The sequence below is a fragment of the Eriocheir sinensis genome, chromosome 18 (genome assembly GCF_024679095.1).
Source record: "Eriocheir sinensis breed Jianghai 21 chromosome 18, ASM2467909v1, whole genome shotgun sequence".
Taxonomy (NCBI): domain Eukaryota; kingdom Metazoa; phylum Arthropoda; class Malacostraca; order Decapoda; family Varunidae; genus Eriocheir; species Eriocheir sinensis.
Window position 1 is genome coordinate 15,622,199 of NC_066526.1, and position 24,572 is coordinate 15,646,770.

General features: G+C 46.4%; 1 protein-coding gene across 1 annotated transcript; it reads right to left on the reverse strand.

Moving 5' to 3' along the window:
* Nucleotides 1–79: 79 nt before the first annotated feature.
* On the reverse strand, nucleotides 80–20,151 carry LOC127000373 (nascent polypeptide-associated complex subunit alpha, muscle-specific form-like). The gene is made up of 3 exons (XM_050864039.1): nucleotides 16,461–20,151; nucleotides 3,490–3,603; nucleotides 80–2,506 (listed from the first exon to the last, which is right to left on the reverse strand). Exons 1-3 carry the CDS (start codon nucleotides 19,421–19,423, stop codon nucleotides 2,443–2,445), a joined length of 3,141 nt encoding a protein of 1,046 aa, XP_050719996.1. The 5' UTR covers nucleotides 19,424–20,151; the 3' UTR covers nucleotides 80–2,442.
* Nucleotides 20,152–24,572: the final 4,421 nt, after the last annotated feature.

Sequence of the window (24,572 nt, forward strand, 5' to 3'; positions counted from 1 at the left end):
CTACTACTACTACTACTATTACTACTACTACTACTACTACTACTCCCACATACACAAATCATTAGGTGAGCAATCCAAGTTCCATAGAAAACATTTTTATTATCAACAATACAGTTAACAACAAGGGACAACTATGACAATAACAACAACAACAACAACTACAACAATCTACAGTTCATCTACGGTCAAATAAATACTTTCCAGAGAAATAAATAAACTGTTGGCTGGCGACAACACACACTCGTCCGTGTCCGCAGTGAGGCGTCTGGGGGAAGGGGATGGCAGGGGATGGGGGGATGGAGGGAGGAAGGATTGGAGGGGTGGAGGGAGGTGTTCACATTTCTACAGTGGTCACAGGAGTGGTCTCAAAGGTCTGGTCCTCGCCCCTGGCTGGCCTCGAAGTCTCCAGCGCCGTCTAAGTCTCACATTCGGCCATTTGTACAGAGTTGAGTAAAGGTTTTGTGGCGGGATGACCGTCGAGGCGCACCGGCAGCAGGAGGCGGCGAGGGACACTACTGAAGGCGGCCCACACGAAGCTAGACCCACACCAAGACTGACTCACCAAAGACTGACTCACACCAAGATAGATTCGGCCCAAGACCAACGTGGCCAGATTATCTTACTCAGCCTCTTATATTTACCGACTTCTGACCCAAAAACTGTCTCGTGGACCCCAATAAGGAGATTCACTTATAATTATCGTTCAAATAGTTAATTCCTGATGTTTCTTGGCAATAGTTAGGCGTCAGAAACCGGTAAATACTATGCTCTGAGTACGATAATCTGGCAACGGTGCCCAAGACTGAAGACGCAGGGGTGTTAAAACGGGACATGAATCACGATCACAACGCTTCTTTTTACGACTTGGGGAGAGAATACGAAAATACCTTTGGACTCTTCATCTCCTTTTCTTGCCTCATGATAATAACGTTTGACTCTTAACATGCTTGACTGACTCACGATGTTCTTGTCTGACTTCCTGACTTGCTGAAGTTCGATTCACCTCAAGAATTAAACGCTGACTCAGATTAGTCACGTTTAGCTCACCGACTGTAGGATTGAGTTAGCTGATAACACGTTTGTCGTCTCCAGGATATGAAAACTGGAAACGCCGCTCCGTAGAGTATAAACGGAGCAACTTGGAGAACAGGAGTCACGGTTATCACGCATATAACTCAACTTTAACAATGAGATTACTAACATCGCCTCCCCGTGATATCAATACCGAGAACGACGCTCCATTGAGGCTAAGAATATGCCGCTAACTGCTTCCTCAGGACAATGTTTAATATATGTGTTAAACTTGTCACTGGTTCTAGGTAGCAGCAGCAGCAGAAGAAGCAAGAACAGAGGCAGTAGTGGTAGTGAGCAGTGACCCGCCTTGATTACCTCTTTGGGTTTCTCGCTGCATGGGTTCAGAGCTCGTCTTGTGAGTGACTGAAGCGTTAGTGAAGGCTTTGCAACGGGATCACAAAGCCAGAGACGAATGGTGATAGAGGCGTTTGTTGAAGTCTTGTGACCGTTATGCTTTTGTTTACTTGGGGAATATGAGTTTGAGTGTAAATAAAGGTGAATCCCGAAGCGATGCACATTATTACCGTTATTAATCTTGTTAGTGTTATTATTTACTCAGTTCCTTGGGTGAGTGTTAGCGTGTGGGTGCCGCCAAAGAAGTGCTCCCCGCCGCTGCTCCGACTAAAGAAAGACTTACGAATATACATACTAATGAGGGAGTGACCTAACTATACCTCATCTCAAGAGTAGCAGTTCACGTAAGAGGATTCCGTAGTAGGGAGATAAGTGTTAATGAATTAGAGGATTACTACAGCCGCCTAACCCGCCATGAATCGTATAAACAACAAGAGAATACTAATAAGAACATACAGACACTTACTAAACTCTCGATATTCACGTAACGGCAACGATAAGAAGAAGAGTATTGCCTAGTACGTGGTTTTCAGGCTTACATCGCCCCTTTGAGTCATGCGAAGTTAAGTGAAAACAAACTATATAAAACTATTTTTTTTTTTAGTCTATCGTAGGGAATGCGATCAAGAGGGCGGGAGGGTCGGGGAATAGCGTAATCTGCCTTGGTGTGTAGCTTCTGATATTTTTTTCCTTCTTCAGCCTCTCCGTCTGGTCAAGTCTTCGGGAGGGAGGGAGGGAGGAGAGGGAGGGGTTCTTGTGTTTTTTTTAGCAATGTTCCTCCTGACGGTGCAGAGAAGAAGGAGTAGGAGGAAGGAGTATGTGTGCTCGCAGGAGGAAAAGGAGGAAGAGTGCACATGTTCAGGAGGAGGAGGAGGGAGGGGCTTTCTGACGGGGCTTCCTGCTGAGTTTCTCCTAGCGATGTTGTGGAGGAGGAGGGGGGAGGGGGGAGGGGGAGGGGGGGCGAAGGAGGATACAAAGGTACTACAACACAGGGCGAAGTAACCTTGAGGGGGTCTACTTGCGGCGGGCGCCCACAGCCACGTCGTTGACAATCTCCAGAGCCCTGGGGCCGTCACACCTGCGGGGAGGAGAGGTGTTAGGATAGGAAGACACAGACACCTGATAACCACAACCATATCAAGAACATAGGGACCAACAGAACATAGGGAGTAGGGTTGCTCATTTTTGGACAAGGAATTCTGATTTTAAGTGGGGTTTGTTTTTCCCATTATTTGGTCTGTTCTGAATCCACCGTTGACAAAAGTAACGAAATGGAAATCTTAGGACCTATGAACCAAAGGAGTATACATTGAGATCTAAGAGCATATGAGCATTAGGAGTCAAGACTTATAAAGGACCTATGAACATGAGATTTTAAGGGCATATGAGCATTAGAAGTTAGACCTAGGGAATATATGGTTACAAGGAGGCTGTTTTGAGATTTTTAAAGAACATATGAACATTAGCAATAAAAACCTTAGGATATATGAACAAAAGGAGTATGTGTGCACTGAGATCTAAAAAACATAATATTAGGAATTAAGACCTTGAAGACCAATGAACATGAGAATTCTACATAAAGGTGAACATACGAACATTAGGAATTCTGACTTTAAAGGACTATGAACATGAGGAGTCTGCATGCATTGAGGTCTTAGGAACATAAAAAAAAAAAAAAAATCATTAGGAGCTAAGACCTTCAGAACACAATAACACAAGGAAGCTGCATTAAGAACTCAAGAATAGCATTAAATTAACTTATCTACAAGAACCTACTAACTTACACCATTAAAACAAACAGCGAGGTAGAAGAACACTCACACCCTACCCCTGTGTCCCTCTTCCCCCTCCCCCCTATCCCAGCCTCCCCCTTCATCCTCTCCCTTCCCCTGCCTCCCCCTACCCCACTAGTACCCCAGCCTCCCCCTCCATCCTCCCTTCTACCCCAGCCTCCCACTTCTTCCTCCCACTACCCTTGCCTCCCCCTTCACCCTCTCCCTTCCCCTGACTCCCCCTTCACCCTCCCCCTACCCCAGCGTCCCCCTCCCCCCCAACACTCACCTGGGGAACATGATCTCGCACTGAAGGGTCTGCCAGTTTGTGAGGGCGCGCCAGATCTCTCCCATGGTGTCCATCTGGCGGGCGTCCTTCTCCGTCAGCACCTTCAGGCCCACGCTGCAAGGAAGAAGGGAGGAGTCAGTATTGCCAATAGTAACGTAAACACTAAAGTAAATGTCAGGACTAAATAACTAGTAAATAACAAGTAAATAACAAGTAGATAACATATGAATAACTCGAATATACGTAGCCATTAAAATAAAGAGAATAAAATCCAGAAGAAGATGAAAACGAAAATTGCAGAGGAACTTAAAAAAATATATATAATAAAGAATACAACCACAACAATAAAACAAAACCCTATCACAATCACCATCAGCCATCACCCTTTCCCTCAACCTCCCCCCCCCCCCCCTATGCACTCCCTCACCCACACCTCTCATTACAACCTCTAATACAACTACTAATAGGTACAGGTTTAGGCAGTACGTGGTCCTTGATAAAAATATAAAAAAAAACACTAGCACGAAGTAAGGGCCCGGCCAAGGCGTATCCCCTTCATACCTGTTTCCGGCTCAGGTGTGCTCGCGCATCTGTCTCACTCAGTTTTACTCGCCCCAAAATTAACAGTTAAGTGACTCTCGCCGCTAATGGGAGGCGAGGAAAGGACGGAAGGGTGACTGTGAGAAGGGGAGAAGAGAAGGAAAGGAAGAGGGAAGGAAGATGAGAGTAAACGGAACGGTTAGTGAGGGAAGGAGAAGGAAGGAGAGAAGAGAAAGGAAGGAGAGGAAGGAGGAGGGAAAAAAGATGAGAGCAGATGGAATGGTGAATATTGGAGAGAGATAAGAGAAAAAAGGAGTCGGAGGAAGAAGGAAGAAGAGAATGGATGATACGGTGAGTATGGAAAAGAGAGAAAGAGAGAGAAGGGAAGGAGTGACAGGAAGAGGAAATGGTAGTGGACGGAATGGTGGATATGGGAAGGAGAGAAGGAAAGAAATGGGAGGAAGATAGGAAGATAAGAGTAAAAAGTGATGGAAGAAGGAATAGGAAGAAAGAGGAGGGATATGCGAAAAATGGGGGGGGGGGGGAGGAAGAGGAAAGAAAGGAGGAAAGAAAGGAGGAATGGAAGGAAGAAAGAAGAGTAAAGGGAGGAGATTGAGGGAGAGGAAGGAGTATATAAGAAAGGTGGAAGAGAGGAAGGGGGAGGAGAAAAGGTTGTGGTTGCGGTGGTGGTGGTGGTGGTAGTTTAATGATCAGTAAACGCTAACGAGGAAACAAACAAGATAATTAGTATGACCATAATGAGGGCGGTACCGTAATAGGCGTGTGTGTGTGTGTGTGTGTGTGAACGTTCAAGCTCATTAAACGTTCCAATCAATTAAATGTATCGGTTACGTGTGCGTGTGTTTTGTGTGTGTGTGTGTGTGTGTGTGTGTGTGTGTGTGTGTGTGTGTGTGTGTGTGTGTGTGTGTGTGTGTGTGTGTGTGTGTGTGTGTGTCGGAGCCCTGGGACAAGTAGAAGACGATTGTTACAGTTATGACCGCGGGGAGGTGAGGGAGGGAGGGAGGGAGGGAAGAGGAAGGAGAAGAAGGGAGGAGGAGGGAAGGAGGGAGTTAAGGTATAAATGGAGTAACAAAGGAAAGGGGTGAGAGACGAAAGGAGAATAAGGTAAGAAAAATGCAGGAGGAATGAAAGAAGGAAGGAAGGAAGGAAGAACACAATGAACTAAGAAGAATGAATAAGAGAACATAGGAAGTAAGAATAAATATAGGGAAGAAGAAAACAGGACAAAAGGAGAATGATAGGTTAAGAAGAGCAAGATTTAGAAAGAGAAGAAGGGATAAATGAAGAAGAGAAGAGGGAGGAAACGAAGGATATCAGAAAGAGGAAGAAAGAATGGGATGATATGAGAAGAGAGAGAAAGAGAAAGGGAATGAATGAGGAAGAGACAAACATGGAAACGAGTAAGAAAGATGAGAAACAAAAAGTGGAGGACGGTAACTGTAAAAGGAAGAGGAAGAGAGAGACAGATGGAGAACAGAAAGGAGAAAACAAGAAAGGAAGGGAGGATATGGAACAAAAACCAGACGGAAGAAGAGACAGGCTAACAAGGGAGGCAGCTGGTGGACTAGGTGAGCAGGGACGATCTTGGGCTACGAACTGTTCTTCCTTTGTTTTTGTTGCTTGCGTCTGGATTTCCGTACGGTACCTTGTTGTTGGTATTATGTCCTCTACAATGCTCTCTTTTCTTTTTTCTCTCTCCGTCTTTAAATCTTTCTATTCTATTCTCTTATCTCTTCTTTTCAATGTTTTCCTCCTCTCAATCGTTCTCTGTGTCTCATATTGTTCTCTTTCTCTCTCATTTCTTCCGTATCTCCCTTTTCTCAGATCTTCTCAATTCCCCTTCTCTTCTCTTTCCTTCATATTCCTTCCTTCCTTTCTTATCTCCCTCTTTATACTCTCCCTTCTCTTCTCTTCTCTCCACATTCCTTTCTTCCTTATCTTCCTTCTTCATCTCCCTTCTCGTCTCTTCTCTCCTCCCATTCCTTCCTAATATATTCCATTCACATTTTCTTCTTCCGTCCATACATATACCTTCTTTCCACTTGTCTTCCCTAATATCACTCGCTCCCTCCTTCCTTTCCTCCCTCCCTCCTTTCCTTCCTTCCTCCCTCCCTCCCTCACACACTAGGTTACCCTTCTCTTACCCTTCCCCGTAGGTAAGAAAACCGTTGACCGTAACCTTCACCCGAGGGAAGAGGAGGAGGAGGGGGCGGAGAAGGAGGAGGAGGAGGAGGAGGAGGAGGAGGAAGAGCAACGGTATCCCTCCTGAAGCGATGCCTACAAGGTGGGTCACTTTACCTGTTGCACTTGAAGTTGATTCGCTACATAAGAAACTAATTACAGGTGAGGTCTTATTTTTGTGTTCAAGTGAATGGCCTCTTGATGCTTTGGGGGACTTTGTACTGTTACTATTCTTTGTTTATCTCTTTCTTTTCTTTCCTTCTTTCTTTCTTTCTTCGGTTAGTTACTTGGTTGGTTAGTCAGCTTAGTTAGTGCGTTTGTACGTTAGGTATTTGATTTTCTATTTATTTATTTGTTTATTTATCATTATTTACGTATTAAACCTTTTCTAGTAATGATTATGTTGGGTTAAAGGTAAAAGAATATATATGTTTACTGCACACTCGTTAACAAGTCAAATTTTACACACACACACACACACACACACACACGGCCTTGGCTGGAGGAATGAATGAATGGAGGAATGTCGGAAGCTAATCCCTCCCCACGCGGCGGAGGCTCGGGGTAATGCCTCGGCCGGGACGAAGCGGAGACGGGGAGCTCATTACACGCCCCAATGCTTGCCAAATAACGCGGAATTGTCTGCTCTGTATCATCATCTGCTCCTCCTCCTCCTCCTCCTTCCTCCATCTCCTTCTGCTTTCTTTTCTTTTACTTCTTTTTCCTCCTCCTCCTCCTCCTTCCTCCATCTCCTTCTGCTTTCTTTTCTTCTACTTCTTTTTCCTCCTCCTCCTCCTCCTCCTTCCTCCGTCTCCTTCTGCTTTCTTTTCTTCAACTGCTTTTTCCTCCTCCTCTTCCTACTGGTTCTATGTTATTCTGTTTTGCTTTGCCATTTCCTCTATACCTCCTTTTTCTTTTGTTTCTTTTGCCTTTTTCTTCTGATTTCACCTTCTCCTCCACCTCCTCTTCTGTTTCTATTTTATCTCCTTTTGCATAGCCATTTCCTTCTCCTCCTCCTCCTCCTCCTTTTTGTCATTTCCTTCCTCTTCCTTCTACTCGTTTATTTCCTCTACTTCTCATGACTGTCTTTCCTCCGTTTGCCCCTCCCACTATTCCTCCTCCTCCTCTTTCTCTTCCTCTTCCTCCTCCTTTTATCATTTTTCCTTGTTCTCTCATTCCCTTTGACAATACTTAACAACACACACAGTCACACACACACATAAAAAAGTAACCAAAAAGAATAAAAAAAAAAACACATGTGCGCGTGCTTTAAATTCTTCCTCATTCCACGGTAACGGAAGTGGAAACCCAAGAGTCTGGCTTTGGATCCTTAAGTGAAGGGGCAGACAGGTAAGCGGACAGGTGGTGGCGGCGGCGGTAGCAGGTGACGGAAGGACTTACGGGATAGGGATTATCAGTAAGGTAAATGAGGCTGTTTCTTTTCCTTCCTTCCCTACTTCCTTCCTTCCTTCCTCTCTTCCTTCTTCCCTTCAAGTAGCTATGTGTTCCTTTCTCCCTCCCTCCTTTGCATTTTTCTCCCTTTAGTAATAGAACAGTAAGGGATATGAGGCTAATTCTTTTCCTTCATTCCTTCCTTCCTCTCTTCCTTCTTCCCTTCAAGTAGCTATGTGTTCCTTTCTCCCGCCCTCCCTTGCATTTTTCTCCCTTTAGTAATATAACAGTAAGGTAATTGGGGCTATTTCCTTTCCTTCCTTCCTTCCTACCTCTCTTCCTTCTTCCCTTCTAGTAGCTATGTGTTCCTTTCTCCCTCCCTCTCTTGCATTTTTCTCCCTTTAGTAATAGAACAGTAAGGGATATGAGGCTAATTCTTTTCCTTCATTCCTTCCTTCCTCTCTTTCTTCTTCCCTTCTAGTAGCTATATCTTCCTTTCTCCCTCCCTCCTTTGCATTTTCCTCCTTTTAGTAATATAACAGTAAGGTAATTGGGGCTAATTCTTTTCCTTCCTTCCTTCCTTCCTTCCTTCTAGAATTATATATGTTGTTCTTACACCTTTCCTTCCTCTCTCCCTCCTCGCTTCCCATTTTTTTCTAGTCCTTTTCTAACTGTCAAGTAAAGTGGGCCAATTTTCCTCCTTTCTTTCTTCTAGTATATGATTTTCTTACTTCTTTCCTTTCCACATCCTTCCTTTGCATGTTTTTTCTCTTTCAGGTCATATAACAGTAAGATAAAGGAGGCTAACCTGCTTCCTTCCTTCTTTCTCCCTTTCCTCACTCTAGTATATGTTGTTTTTACTCCTCTCCTCTTCGTCCCTCTGCCGTCTGGTCCTTCTGGTAATGGTGTTTGTAATGGTTATGATTCACTCCATAATCCTTTTGTAACTGCACGGCAAAGGTTGCAAATTTGTTTACTTCCTCCCTTCCTCCCTGCATATGTTACTTCTACTTCCTTCCTTCCCTCCCGGTTTGCTTGCTGTTCCTGTCTCTAATGTTGTTTTATAATTCACACCGTAACACTCTCCTAACTGTAAGGCAGAGGGGTCAATTATTTCCTGTTTTCCTTCCTACTTTCCTCCTTGTTTATCATTCCTGTTTCCTCATTCTTTCCCTTCTCTTCCTCCCTGCAATGCTTCTAATGATACGCTGCAACGCTTCATAGTTTGCAGTAACATTTGATTTACTTATTGGCGCTTCTTGCTTCGTCTGGGAATTGCAAGTGAATGATTCGATATGTTTTTTTTTTTTTCTCGTTATGTTTTGCAGTGTATGGAAGGGTTCTTGGATGCAGCGAGTTCTTTGTTATACTTCTTCTCTCACTTTGTAAATACGTTTCATTTTTTATTATTTTGTGATTTCATGCTTTGCCGTATTTAGTGATCATTCCGTTTACTGTGTTCATGGTATTTTGTTATTCTTTTCGTTGTCATTTGCAAAGTACGAAAAGACTGATGCAGTGAATTCATATTGTTGTGCTCTCCGCGTTTTCTTTCTTTTCTTCTTACTATTTTGTGATATCAAGCTATTTTCTGAACATTATATTTTCCGTGATAATTTCTGTGGTTAGCCCTGCAACATTTCGTCTTATTTCAGCACCACCTCGTTTTCTGTTATGTCCAGACTTCAGTTTCCATTAGTTTGGACAACGCTCTGTCTTGTAATTTTCTTTTATACCTTAATTTTCGTCTACGATGATTGCTATTCTTCTGATATAACCACATTTTGTTTTGTTAAGCTCTCTCAATCAATATGTTTTGGCCCTTCATATTTTCTTTACTCTCTTGCTATTTCTTTTTCTCTCCTTTTTCCTTTTTTTTATCTTTATCTATCTATCTGTATTCATTTTACTTTTACCAGCTTCAAAACACTTAATCTATTCTATTACCTAACTATCATCTAACGGGTATTTTTTTAACTGCCTGCCAATTTTACGTGTTTATTAATAGATATAGGCACAGTGCTACCTGATATTTCCCACAGGTAGCTTTACGTTGCCTACAGGTCGATCTAGTATTGGCCAGACGAGTGGAGGTAATAATCCTCTAGACCGCCTCCCACTTCCTCCCTCCACCCCCGCCACCTCCGCCGCCACACCCGCTAGCCACCTGCCGAAGGAGGGAGAGCTGAGGGCGCGTGCTGCCTCCCTCCCTCCCTCCCTTCCTGCCTGCCTCTCTCCCCCTCGGCTGTGTAATGGAACCTCACTGACGACCTTGAGCGATCTTTACAAGTGTGCGACGCAGCGGAAGTGGAGGAAACAGTTGAGTAGAAAGCTGAACCGGAAGAAAGGAATGGCTGAATAGGAAACAAGACAGAGAGAACAAGACTCGCTGGAAATGAAAAGGAGTATGAAAGAGTTAAGAATAGTCAGTCTGATAATGCCGAGGAAACAAGAAATACATATAATTGAATGAGTCTGGAGAGAAAGAGAGTCAGTGTGATAAAAGGGCCGCTGAAAATAGACTCAGGAAGACGAAAGGAAGAAAAGAAAGAACTGTTTGATTAGGACGTAAACCACAGAGAAAAAATCCTTATGAAAACAAAAAGGAAGGAATAAACTAAGCAAATACAGATGAAAATAACGAGTCATGGAACCAAAAGGAGAAAGAAATAGATGAACACGAGACTAGATAGATAATATTGAGTACGTGTGATAAAAGGCAAGAAGGAAGTCAAAGAAATGCAAATAAAGAGATCAGTTTACCAGAACGAGAGGATGAAGAGAGTTTGGTGGGAAAATAAATAGGAAAAAACAACAAAAGTCACGTAGCAAAACAGGAAGGTATGAAAGGAATGTAGATGCAGGTGTCAGTTTACCAGCACGAGAGGATGAAGAGAGTTTGATGGGAAAATAAATAGGAAGAATAAAAAAAAAAGGCACGTAGCAAAATAGGAAGGTATGAAAGGAATATAAATGCAGGTGTCTCAACGCGGGAGAATTTCGCGGAGATAAACGCGGAAAAACAAGGTAAACAGAGGAAAGAATGCCTTGGGAAAATTAAGGGAGCATGAAGGTAAATAAAATAATGCAAGCAAATATAATGAACCAACACCAAGACATCATCGGAGGAAGGAGGCAGAGAACTTTAGTGAGTTAATTAAGAAAAAAAGATGAATAGATGAAGATGAGAGAGGATAAAGAAAAAAAAAACACGAGTACATGACGAAAAGAAGGAAGGAGACAGAGAAAGACCTACAGCAAACAAGAAAGAGAAAAATAAAGCGAGAAAAGATGAAACAAAACATGAAACCACAACGTGAGAGAAGGCAGGAAAGGCGAACAGCGGGAACAAAGAATCAAGGAGACAGAGAATAACACGAGTACATGACGAAAAGAAGGAAGGAGACAGAGAAAGACATACAGCAAACAAGAAAGAGAAAAATAAAGCGAGAAAAGATGAAACAAAACATGAAACCACAACGTGAGAGAAGGCAGGAAAGGCGAACAGCGGGAACAAAGAATCAAGGAGACAGAGAATGGCATATAATCAAGACGAAAGAAAAACAACAACAACTAAATCAAACAGCAAAGGAAGGCAGCAGGAAAGACGAACGCCACTCTAACTGAACATCTTGGCCGCGCACGACACTCCACTACACAACGGCAGGAGGCGCAGAGGGGAAAAACACACACATAGCAAAAACACAGCAAAAAGAAGAGGCCGAAATATAATCAGCATGAACCCACAGCATGACAGACAGAAGGTAGGAAGGGTAAACAAACGTAAAAAAAGATAATAACACGCTCGCGTATGCCATCTGCCTCCAAACCGCTATGTCTACAGAACTTAGCGCCATTCTGACTAAAGGTTCGTATTTTAAGGTAGGACTGATCTGCCTCATTGCTCTTATAAATCCTCCTTCCCTTCACTTGATAGGACTTGAATGTATTGATATCTCTTACATGGTTTACTTTGTGGTTCTTAAAAGCTTCTCGTTCATGTTATCTCTCGTGCAATGCTAAGATTTTGTGAGGGAATAGGTAGAAGTGTGTGTATTAAGTGTTTCTATATAGATGTAAATGATTTGATACTACTTTTTAGACTTGAGAGAAATATCAGAGTAGAAAGTAGAATACAGACAATTTAAATCCCAGGATGATGAAAACAGAAGAAGAAGAAGAAGAAGAAGAAGAAGAAGAAGAAGAGGAATAAGGTACAAAAAACCCTGCTATCTCCCCAGTCATGATTGCAACTGATACCACCTTTCCCGAGCCATTTGGAGGAACGTGAGGCCATCAAAGGGTTCCCAGCGACTCAATCTACCGCTTCGCCACCATGAGAAAGTGACGGACTGGTGACGGGAGGGAGAGGAGAGAGAAAAAAGGGGGGAGGAAATGAAAGACGAAAAGGAAGGAGATGAGAGAGGCGAGAAGGAGGGAGGGGAGATGATGGAGAGATGAACGGGAGAGGAGAGGGTAATGATAAAGACGAAAGGAGAGGAAGGAGAGGCTGAGGGAAGGAAGTATAGGGAGAGGGAGTGAGAGAGACGTAGTAGCATGTAAGATAGAGACGAGAAGGATGGAAGATAAGATAGGCGAAGGGAAAGAAGAGATTATAGAGACGAGAGGGTGAAATGGAAGGTAAAGGCGGAGGGAAGGATTGTAGAGAAAGAGGAGTAAGGGAGAGAAAGCAGAGAGACGAGAGGAAAAGGAAAAATAGAGAGAGAGAGAGAGAGAGAGAGAGAGAAGAGAGAGAGAGAGAGAGAGAGAGAGAGAGAGAGAGAGAGAGAGAGAGAGAGAGAGAGAGAGAGAGAGAGAGAGAGAGAGAGAGAGAGAGAGAGAGAGAGAGAGAGAGAGAGAGAGAGAGAGAGAGAGAGAGAGAGAGAGAGAGAGAGAGAGTCCTTTCTAACAATAAACCTCCGTGTTGATTGCATCTTCTTAAGTCATTGTACAAATATCGAATGTTTGTAATACCTTTTCACCACCACCACCACCACCACCACGACCATTACATACTTTCCCCATTACTACCACCACCACCACCACCACCATACGTTCACCACCATCACCACCCCACCACCACCACCACTCCGGCCGCCCCCACCTCCCTCGCCGCCTCCGCCGCCACAGACAGTAACGGGTAACTGTTCCGCTTCGTCGGTAAACCGCTGCTTACTCCTTCAGGCCCTTCGCTAGCCTGAGTATGTAGGGCGACGGCGGGCGGCCAGGGGAGGTGAGGGGGAGGGAGGCAGGGGTGAGAGGGGAGGATGGGAGGAGGGCGTACAGCGAAGGAGAGGGGGAAGCATGGGGAGGTAGGGCTGATAAGGATCGGTAGGGGGAGGTGGGCGGTGAGGGAAGGGAAGAAGGAGGTAAAATGGGGAAGGGAAGGGAAGGGAAGGGAAGGGAAGAGAAGGAAAGGGAAGGGAAAGGCAGGGAAGGAAAGGGAGGGGAATTGAATGGAATAGATTCAATAGAATGGAATGGAATAGAAGGGAATGGAAGGGAGGGAAGAGAAGAGAAAAGAAGGAAAGGAAAGGGAAGGGAAGAAAAGGAAAGGAAGTGATGGGAATGGAGTGGAAGGGACGGGACATGAAGGGAGGGGAAAAGAAGGGAAAGGAAGGGAAGTGAAGGGAGGGGAACGGAATGGAATATAATTGAATGGAATAGAAGGGAAGGGACGAAATGAAGGGAAGAGAAGGAAAGGGGAGGGAAAGGAAGGAAAGGAAAGGAAGGGATGGGAAAGAAATGGAAGGGAAGGAAAGAGAAGAGATGAGAAGGATAGGGAAGGCAAGGGAGGGAAGGAAGAGGGAGGGGAGGAATGCAGAGATTGAAATAGAGAAGGAAGGAAAGATTCAAAAGGTATAAGGAAAAGAAGAGAAGGAAAAGGCAGAGTAAGTTGAGAGAGAGAAAAAAAAAATAATCTCGTACCTACATACGTATAAAAAAAAAAAAAAATCAGAGGGAAGTGATTCTGACTATTAACGTTAACGGTATACGAAGACAGTTTCAGAGAGAAAAAAAGATTAAAATAAATGAAAAAAGTATGACTGGAGTTGCCGTGTAATGGCCGACGATGATTAGCAAAAGACGATGGAGGCATTTGTCTTGGAGGGCGATGGTCACAACGATGAGACGGAGGGTGCGTGATGGCATGGCAGAGGACCAGGAAGGGAGGAGGAAGTCAACGTTATGATGGTGCGACGTGATGAACGGAAAATGGAAAAAGTACAAAGAACATTAGTAAAGGGGCAAAGAAGAAGGAAGTCGAAGGTATGGTGAGACGTGACAAAACGGAAAACGGAAAAAAGAACCACAAAGAACACAAGTAGAGAGACGAGGAAGGGAGGAGGGAGTCAACGGTAGGGAGAAAGAAAATGATACGAAAAAAATAAAAAGTACAAAGAACATTAGTAAAGGGGCAAAGAAGAAGGAAGTCGAAGGTATGGTGAGACGTGACAAAACGGAAAACGGAAAAAAGAACCACAAAGAACACAAGTAGAGAGACGAGGAAGGGGGGAGGGAGTCAACGGTAGGGAGAAAGAAGATAATACGAAAAAAATAAAAATACGAAGAACACAAGTAAAGGGACGAGGACGATTTATGACGCGACAAGAAAAAGGAAAAACACGAAGAACACAAATAAAGGGACGAGGAAAAGGAAAGAGAGTCAGATTTATGATACGACGTGATAAAAGGAAAAGGAAAACCATACAAAGAACAATGCAGGTAACAGAAAATGAACACTGATGAGGCGGTAGCGTTTAGTTCAGGTAGAAGGAAGATATAGCGGTGAGTAAAAGAAATAAGGAATAAAAGAAATAACCGAAATAGCTCTAATGATAAACGATGATAAGTAGGAAGAGACAAAACGAAATTGACCTCTCTTTCGGCCACCTCTTTTGATTCTTTTTTAGGAGCAGCGAGTAGCGGGCTTTTTTTTATTATTGTTTCCTTTTTTTTGCCCTTGAGTTGTCTCGTTTGTAAAAAAAAAATCTGTCTTAAATTAAAAGTGAAGATTCTGACAATGAGATCAAAGGCTTGTAGCGAATGACGAAAGAGAAGAAAAACAACGATGCGAAGAGACGAAATAAACGCTAAACACTGAAAGAAATAACCTAAATCACCAACCAAAAGATAAGGCACAGAGGGGGTATTAATTAACGAAAGATGTTTATAAAGTTGATAGGCAGCATATGAATTAGCGAAAAAAAATATAGAAAATGGAAGGGACAAAGAAAAGGAGCGGTGAGAAGCGTTTTCTTTTTCTACACTCTTTTTGTTGCCCTTGAGCCGTCTCCTTTGTGGTAAAAAAAAAAAAAAAAGATGATGATGAGGAGGAGGAGGAGGATGTTGTGTGCTGGGCTAACGGTCAGGTGTAAGGCCAAACAGGTAAGGGAGGGGCAGGTGCGAACGTGTCCCCCGGGTGATGACTTGCCGCTTAGGTAGACTCCCCTTAACCCACCACCTCAAGGAATGGTCGATGCCCCGCCTATAGTACCCACCCAACCACTCAATCTCATACCCACCCTTTGTGAACCTACAGTAACCAACCAGTACCCACCCACATACCCATACACCCACGCCTACAGTACCCACCCACCCACTCAACCTCATACCCCACCCACCACATACCCACACACCGAAGATACCCACGGCTGACACCTACGTTTATTGTACCCATCCACCCACTCACTTCGATACCCACTCATTATAAGCCTAATGTAACCCACAAGTGCTCACCCACATACACATACACACACTACAAAATAAACTTGCACACACATATGATATCATACTTATAACCTGCACAACACACGTGACGTTCAATTGAGACTGTTGGGGTTTCAATTATTTTTATGGGAGAAGTACTTCGGAGGAAACTTTTTTGTGTATCATTTCTCGCGGTCACTGGTCTTATTGAAACAAAAACAAAAAAAAAAAAAAAAACACCTTACCATCCCTTCCCCCCCACGCACCCACCCACCCACACACACTCAAACAGGTATACACAAACACTCATTCAGGTACATACACACAAGGTTCAAGCACAATAGCATTACAACCTAAGCCGACAGTAATGTAAAAACGATGACGGATAAGTACTGAGGCAACGACGCACGCTGGAGTGATGACACGGGTGGCTGCGTGTGAAGAGGCGGTGACTAAGTGTGATGGGTGACTGTGTGCGATGAGGGAGAACTTGCAGAGGACAGAGGATGAGAGGAGGAACAAGAGGTGTAATGAATGAGAGAGAGATATTGACATGAAGAGAGAGAGATAGTAAAGTTTCAACAGCACATTCTTTCTTACTCCCTCATGAGCGACTGTGTGTGAAACGAGGGAGAAATGAGGAGAAAGAGAATGAAACAGTGATATAAATAAAGAGATTGTAAAGCTAAACAAACACCATATCTCTCCTACCGCCTTAACCCCTCACTCCTCTTTTTCCTTCTCTTAGCTAACGTCTCCTTCACTGCAGCATCACGAAGTAAACTCTCTCAGAACCGACTCGCGACACGCCGGGTAGCGCTCAGTCAACGTCAGTGGTCACCCCGCCCTCAGCAGCTGCCTCGGGATGGGCGGCGCGTGAGGGCGACAATACGAGGCGCAGACGTGACCTCGATGGTGCGTGATAAAGCTATTTGCAAGCATCGCCTGGTGTTTGGGAAGCGTGGTCGTGTGTGTGTGGTGTACTGTGTGGCGAGTGTTTATGTTTGTGCGTCGTGTGTCTGCGTGTGTGTGTGTGTGTGTGTGTGTGTGTGTGTGTGTGTGTGTGTGTGTGTGTGTGTGTGTGTGTGTGTGAGGGAGGGAGGAGCTGTACAGGTTCATTGGTTCACCTCTTTATCTTGGCCGCCGTGCCGTCCATCCCCGCCCTCTTGGAGTCCGCGTTGAGGTCCTTGCAGAAGAGCAGCATCATGCAGTCCAGCGCGTAGGCCTTCTTCAGGTACACACGCCCGAACCTGAACAACACTTTGATGGCAAACTCCATGAACTTGACCTTCTGGTTGGACTCGAACACCCCAAGCGGGTCCCACATGCGTCCCGTCTCCTCTCCCTCCACTGATTTTTCCTCCTCCTTCTCCCTCTTTTCCTCCTTTTCCTCCTCCTCCTTCTCCACTGACTTGAGCAGCTCCTCCGCCAAGGCGATGGTTCTAGCCGAGTCTTTGAGGCTTCTGCCTGACTCCTGAGCCACTTGGTGATTGACGGTAGCGGTCATGAAGCTTCTGGTCATGACTCTGTCCTTCTTGACCCGCAGACGATCTAGCTTTTGCTCCAGCAGCTCCAGGTCCCCCTCCGAGAGCGTGCCCACCTGCTCGATGAGGAATTCCCAGAAGTCGAGGAAGGTCCAGGTGACGAGGGACATCTCGAAGGGGCTGAGGGAGTTCAGCTTGCTGGAGTCGAGCAGCATGACCCGCTCGTTCCTGCTTGGCCTGTCGTCAAACATGTCGGGCAGCACGTCGGCGCTGGTGGTGTTAGGGTTTTGGAAGACGCGGTTGTAGTCTTCGAGTATCTCCTTCTCGTTCATCATATACTCCTCCCTCGAGCTGTTGTGGCGGCCGCCGCCAGACGGGAAGCTGAGCAGCGTGGTCGCCAACTTCTTGGAATACTCGTACATGTCGTACAGTGGACCCAGGAAGGGCCGATGGTTGGGCGGCGGTGAGGGCCCCGGGCGTGGGCTGGGGCCCCCCGACAAACTAGAGCTGGGCACTTCTGACTGGCGGGGACCGGGACCCACCCACAGCCGACGGTCAGGAGAGTGTTGGAGAGGGTGCTGGGAGTGGTGCTGAACGTGGTGCTGGATGGGGCGGCGATGAATATGGTGCTGGTGCTTGGTGGGGTGTTGGGTTGGGCGGTGCTCAGCGGGCTGCGAGACAGGGGGTCTCTGGGCGTCTGGCCTGACGGGGTGCGGCTGTCCGCCCCGCACCATGGGCTGGGGGTGCTGAGGGGCGGGAGCCCCAGGAGGAGAAGGGCCAAAACGAGTCTCGGGTGTATGTGGCTGGCGTTGTTCATGAGGCGGTGGCCGATACTCACCCATAGGAGATCGGCTTCCTGGAGGCGGCGCGCCCCGCCCCGGCACGCGGCCAGTCTCCTCGGGCACGGGGCCGCGGTCTTCGTGCTCGGCGGGGGGTGACCCGTCGTGGCCATACATGTCCCAGAAGTACTGGAAGGCGGGGTCAGTGGGGCGGCGGCCTCCGAGATGCTTCCTGTAAGGACTGTCGCCGTAGCCGACAACCGGAGGCCCCAAGTATTCCTGAGCAGTCTCCTCCGCCGTCAGGCCCTTCCTCTGGCTGTAGCGAGTGTTGCTTCTCGTGGGCGGCGGGGGGGCAGGGGCAGGTGTAGGCGGTCTCTTTCTTTCGTGTTTGTTGTAGTAGTACATCATGTCCTCCAGGTAGCTGCTGGGACCCATGGGTATGACCTTCAGGTGTTCCTCGGCAGCCTCCCTCAGGCTGCCAGGACCCGTGGCCCTGAATCTCAGCTGTTCCTCAGCAGCCTCCCTTAGGTCAATCAAATCTCCGGCTGAGGCAACGTCTACTGGCATCGACAATCCGGGAGGGAGAGTCATTCCCGGTGGCAGCGTGAAGCCGGCGGGCACGTGACTCCCTTCGCTGTGGATAAACTTTTCGAGGTCAGGGTAGTTATGGCCGCCTGGCCGCGGGAAGGTGTCTGGCTGTGTCCTGCTGGGGCTGGAGGGCACGTCAGGGGAGCGGGGCGCTGCCGTATACGCAGGGCGGTTTGCCTCGTGACCCTGGCGCTCCTCGCCGCGGGGCGGGGCCTCGGGGTTGTGGTGCTCCTCGTGGGGCTCAGAAACCTGTTGTCCTCGACGCGTGGCCGCCGGCACGCGGTAACGGGGGCGGCTGGGACGCCTGGGGAGGGGCGAGGTGGCGTAAGGGAGGGGTGCCCTGGTGGCCAAGGATGGCGGGTAGGGGAAGGGCAGCCCCATGTCCAGCAGCACGGGGTCAATGTCCCTTGGGATGTTGTCCGGTAGGCCTCCCTGCAGAGGGTAGCGCGGGGGGGCGTCAGGCTGACCTTGCTCCACCCACGGGTAGGTGTTCACCTCATAGGCCGCCGGGACGCCGCCGGGGTCGACGCTGTCTGGGGGCGGCGGGAGGGCGATGACGGGTCTGTTCTCTGAGAACTCGATGAAGCTGTCCTCCACCGGGGGTACCGGAGCCTCGACAGACGACGTGCCCTCCTCGGCCAAGTCCGGCACGCCGTTGAAGATACCCAAGATTGGGTCAGGCCCAGGAGAGCGGGAGGACGTTGATGTGATATTTTTCTGCGGCGTCAAACCCTGAAAGTGGCCGACGGCCTCACTCACTTCGACGGCGTCGTTAGGAAGACTCTCGCTGACGGGCGGCGTCTCACTGCTGGGCAGCTGTGTGCCAGCGGGCGTGCGCTCGCTGGCGTGGGTGTTGACGACCAGCGTCGGGAAGGAGGCCTCGTCCAGGGTGGCACTCGGGGCATTGAAATCTATCGTGAAGGGAGTGGAGGACTCGTGGTGGGCGGCGGTTGTGCCGGGCGATGGCGCCGTGGCGTTGGCGTCGCCAAGGGAGGCCGTGGTCTTTTCCTCGGCGTAGGCACTGACCAACATCCAGACGCCGAGGCTGACGATGGCAACAAGGAGGAGGATGACGGCGGTAACGACGGACACGAGCACCTTGACGCCCCGCACGCGGTACAGCTTGCCACGGTACATCACGTTCACCCTCATGCCACCGCGGCTGCGGCTGCGGCTGTGGCTGCCGCTGCCACTGCTGCTGCTCGAGTCAGAGTCACTTTTTTCAGTCTTTTCAATCATGGCTGCGTCCCTCGCTTCACTTATGCTTAATCTTACAGCACCTCGCCCTCAGGCACGCACCCCGCGTCACGCCTGCATGGCCTCGAGACACCGCTGGACGGAACGCTGCTGATGATACCTGTGAGACGGCCCGGCGTCCCTCCTCTCCTTGGGGTATCAGGGGCACCTGCCAAGTTACTACAGATGATTAACGCGCTACCACGTGCGTGTCTCGTGTCACCGTCAGGCGTGTCGTCAGGAATAAGACAGCTTGCCTTCGTCAGCGTTTCGTCAGTTAGTCGGCAGTAAGCTCAACTTGTCACAGCGATTGGGTATTGCACCGTGAATGTCACTCATGTAGTATTGTCAAGCTTAAAGATGAATCTAGAGTAACTAATGACTTTTAAAGTATATCACAGTCGTTATAGTAATGCCCGTCAACACCCACGTAGCCTCGTCCACTACATCTAAGGAGTGTACACGTCCGGTCCTTCAGTCTAGTAAAACGTCCTTGACAAAAAGTTTTCTTGTAGTTTTGTTCACGCGGCAAGTCGTGTCGGTCATTCCGCAAACACAAAGGTACGACATCCTTCCTCCATGATGTCTGGCGCACGACTGAGCTCGGTGAGATGAGGAAGCCAAGACGAGTCAGGACTCCTACCGCAGCGCAAGACAAGGCTGACCGTCTCCTGGCGGCGGCCGCTGGAAACATAGCGGCGCGCGGGAGTGAACTTGCAACCAGACGGCGATACAATTTTTTACAAGGTACTGCGCGGCCATAAATCACTGCTTCGCCGGAGAGAAGTAAAAAGAAGGTGCCTGGAAGCTACGGCGGATGAAATGATATACCGACCGACCACTAGACATTGACAGGTTACTGAACGAAAGAATGATTTGCAATGTTCTTCCGTGCACGAAGCTGCAAACCGTGATATTTCGGGAGGCAGAAAAAAAACCCAGACACATGATCATAGGAAAGGATAACGGAAGAGATGCGGAGGAGAAGGGGAATACGTCGAAAAGAAAACAAAACGAAACACAACAAAATCGAGATCGTAAACTGACAGAATAGGAGGCAGTATAGAGAACCAATATAAAGTGTTAATCGGAAACATCACGCAGCGGTTTCACAGGGAAGTCGGTCACATGCAATCAGTGTTCCATGCCAGCGCCCGCCCTCCCCCACACCGCAGCGAGGCGGCAGGTGGGGAGAGCGAGGAGCGACAACCCCAAACACCGGCGGCCTAACACCTCCCCTGCGGCACCCTCGAGATCAGATACACAAAACCATACATAGAGATAACCAGGTAATTGTTTTGTTGTTGTTGTTTTTCCTGTTTTAGTTGATAATGATCCGCCCGTGGGAGAAGAAAGCCAGGAATGAGAGAGAGAGAGAGAGAGAGAGAGAGAGAGAGAGAGAGAGAGAGAGAGAGAGAGAGAGAGAGAGAGAGAGAGAATGGGAGAGAAAGAAAATGGAGAGCAGAGAAACTGTGCGTGAGACAGACTATAAGACGTGTTTATTTAGCAGCGGCACCAGCGAGAGAGAGAGAGAGAGAGAGAGAGAGAGAGAGAGAGAGAGAGAGAGAGAGAGAGAGAGAGAGAGAGAGAGAGAGACCTTGGGAACTTCGCTAAACGGGATTCACTGATCGAAATTCTGACACTGGGAAAACACGGTCTTGATCCTCCTTGAAGCGGGAACCACAGGATTCAATAACTGTTTGGACGCCATGATCAAGTTTGCCTTCCCGTTGCATTCTTTTCTTTTTTTTTTTTTTACTTTTACCAAATCATAAGCTTCGGTCTACTTCTCAATGGTGTTTTTTCTATTATTTAATTTTCCGGTGAAGTCTTTTCTTCACCCTTCTCATTTCCCTCCGCTGGTTTTGCCACTGGTGCGGTTCATTTTTCTCTCTCTCTCTCTCTCTCTCTCTCTCTCTCTCTCTTTGTGTGTGTGTGTGTGTGTGTGTGTGTGTGTGTGTGTGTGTGTGTGTGTTCGCTATATAAAAAAAAAAAAAATCCAGGTCATCACGGACGTACAGGTATACACAAATAATATACAAAACCTCCTGAATGATAAAAAAGGAAAAGAAAAAGTGAGTAAGAACGGTCATAAAAGAGAGTATCACAAAAAAAGGAGCCACAGGTAAAAAGTAAAAAGGACTGTCGAAGTAAAAACAAAGACTGAAAAAAGAAATAAAAAAAAGAAAACAAGTGAAAGAAAAGGAACACCATATCAACCTATATATTTTTTACATACATCGTCTTTAACAGAAATCGATCAGCTCTTTCTCCTCTGTTGTCTGTCACACGAATAGCAACAGCAAGATAGCACCGCCTAACACACTAATAAAGGGCTGCTTTCTCTCTTAGCCAAGCAATGACACTGTAGGATTTATAAGCAGCGGATAATCTTCTTTCACTTAATCCTCCTGTCTTTAACTCATCTAAATGTCATGTATGTTTACCCTCTGTTATGTTCATTGTCATCAGATCTTCACTAATAGTCTCTGGGGTTAATATTGTCTACTTATCTCCTACACAAACAGCAACAACGACAGTAACAACAACAGCAGCATCAGCAGAAACAACAGCACCAACAGTAAAAAGACAACAGGAAATCATCAACTAACACAAAAAACACACAGGAACAACAGCAACAACGTACCGATAAAAATAAAAAAACAACATCAACATCAACAGCAGCAGCGACAAAAACAAGAGTAGGGCGCTGAATAACACACACACACACACACACACACACACACACACACACACACACACACACACACACACACACACACCTCGGGGTCAATGGACATACACAGTGCCCTGGTAGCAAGTGCCTCCCCGGCGTACCCTCAGAGCCTGGGCGCAAGAAATAGGTCAAGGTAATGAATGCCAGGCACGCGTCATACAGTCCGTGACCCGCAGGTGTGTATAACGGGAGGGCCAAGGTTCAAGAGGCGTTCGAGAGAGAGAGAGAGAGAGAGAGAGAGAGAGAGAGAGAGAGAGAGATTTAGAAGATGACATGCAGGAATAGATATGAAGAACAAGTAGAAAAAGAAATAGAAGAAAATAAAGATGATGTAGAAGAAAAAAAAATGAAGAGAAAGAAAAAGAAAGAGAAAATGACATGGACAGAGATAGATAAATAGTGATGAGTTGTAAATTAATAGGTAGATAAATAGATAATGAAAGAGAGAGAGAGAGAGAGAGAGAGAGAGAGAGAGAGAGAGAGAGAGAGAGAGGGGGGGGGGATCGCTGGGGGGCGGGGGCCGCGGTGTTGAAGAGAGAACGTACAGAACGGAGAGAAAACTGAAGAGTATCATGGTACACTCAACAATATCGGCCGCCCCAAGTAACCCGACTGTGTATTAGTAGCCTACATCAAATTTCTCTCTCCCCAGACTTTAATTCTCACAACTTCAGACGACACATTAACTTAGGAACATTATGAATCATTATTAACGTGATGCAAAAAGTCAAAAGCATGACATTTAAACACTAATAAGAGAAACAACGGACAGCCTCTAAATCCCCAAAAATATTAATGTAGCAAACATACTCTTTTATTTAACTGCCAGGGGAAGTATTTTAGAATGTCTTTACTCGTGAAATCCACCGAGCTTTTCATACGTAAATCTATTTTGTCATCCTTTTGTGAAATTATTAAACTTCCGCAATCAGATTTTCCTCGTCACTCACAGCTGTCTCCCTCGCACCTTACCAATATTAATATATCGAGACATTTCACATGACCGAAATACTTTACTAGTTACCCCCAAAATACCTTATGTTTACTGATATGCCAAGACAAGTTTTCAGCAGTCACTCAATTCAATAATCTTTAAACACACACAAAAAAAACTGTTAGTATCTTTACCCTCCCGTAGAGTTGTTATATCGTTCCCATTTCATGTATTCAGATGTAATGCACGGTTTTACACAATCAATCAATACATCTACTTCCAAACATCTAACGAATCTATTACTCACACATCACTTCTTCCAGCCTCATTATCATCATTAGCCATTATAGTTCACTGGAGGATGAAGACCTTTCACGATGTTATCCGCACCTCTCTTCCTGATGTTAGTGTGTTCCGGGGAAGGTTATAAGCAATCTGATAACACACCAACCGATACTCTGTGCCCTTGATTGCCTAATATCTTAACATTCCCATTCTCTGTCTGCCCTGTCTTTTAATATCCTGGATTGCCGCTGTTTTTTTTTTTTTTTACAGTAAACAGTTCAAGGGCAAAAAAAAAAAAGGAAACAATAATGAAAAAAAGCCCGCTACTCAAAAAAAAAAAAAAAAAAGCCCGCTACTCAACTCCTTACTTTGACCATCTGTTACAAGTCTCTTTGCATGGTTAAGATTCCTTTTAAAACCATACAGAGGCGCCATGGCAAATTTCACATAATCCTTTGCTTTCGTTACTATTAATAGACGCCAAACAGGTACGGGAACAAGCTCTGATCTGCCGGCCACACGAGGTGAAAAAAATGAGGTTAGGCTGATCAAGATACAATGCAGTGCTCGCCTGTAACCCACTTTCACGAAGGCTCCAGTGCCGCGCCTCGGGGTACGCCGCTGATTGCCTTATGTGGCGCGTGTTGTGTGGTGTGTAATGTCGTAAATAAGACTTGTTTGTCTGATGAGATTGACTTATACAGGTCTCTCTCTCTCTCTCTCTCTCTCTCTCTCTCTCTCTCTCTCTCTCATAAAACACGACAGAAACTAACAAATCATTCTTTTTTTCTTCTTCATTCTCTTATTCTCGTCGCGTTATGATAAAAAAGGTAACGAAAATGTATTCTCATCGTTCCTCTTCCTTCTCCTCCTCCTCCTCTTCTTCCTCCTCCTCCTCTTCCTTCCCCTACAGTCGTTTCTCTCTCTCTCTCTCTCTCCCACCGTGAAGATGTTCCGTTTTTATAATGTGGTTTAACAACTTTTTCTTCCGCCTCAACTTGATTCTTCCCGGGTCACGACATGTAGAAACCTCACGCGCGGGTAGGGGGAGGGGGGAAGGTCAAAATAAAAACGTGGGAGGGAGGTCATACGAGTGTGAGAATAGGGAGGTCACATGAAGAGGTATCTCGGAGGGTGCGGCGGGGGGGGTTGGGGGGTTGATTTTAAGGGTGTTTATCTATCAGACTACTATGCTA

Excerpts from the sequence above, each read along its gene's own strand:
- LOC127000373 (XM_050864039.1), bottom strand. The coding sequence starts at position 19,423 with ATGATTGAAAAGACTGAAAAAAGTGACTCTGACTCGAGCAGCAGCAGT. Across the intron at positions 3,604-16,460 it reads ACGGCGGCCAAGATAAAGAG|CGTGGGCCTGAAGGTGCTGA; the intron begins GTGAACCAATGA and ends TCTTCCTTGCAG. Across the intron at positions 2,507-3,489 it reads TGCGAGATCATGTTCCCCAG|GTGTGACGGCCCCAGGGCTC; the intron begins GTGAGTGTTGGG and ends TCCTCCCCGCAG.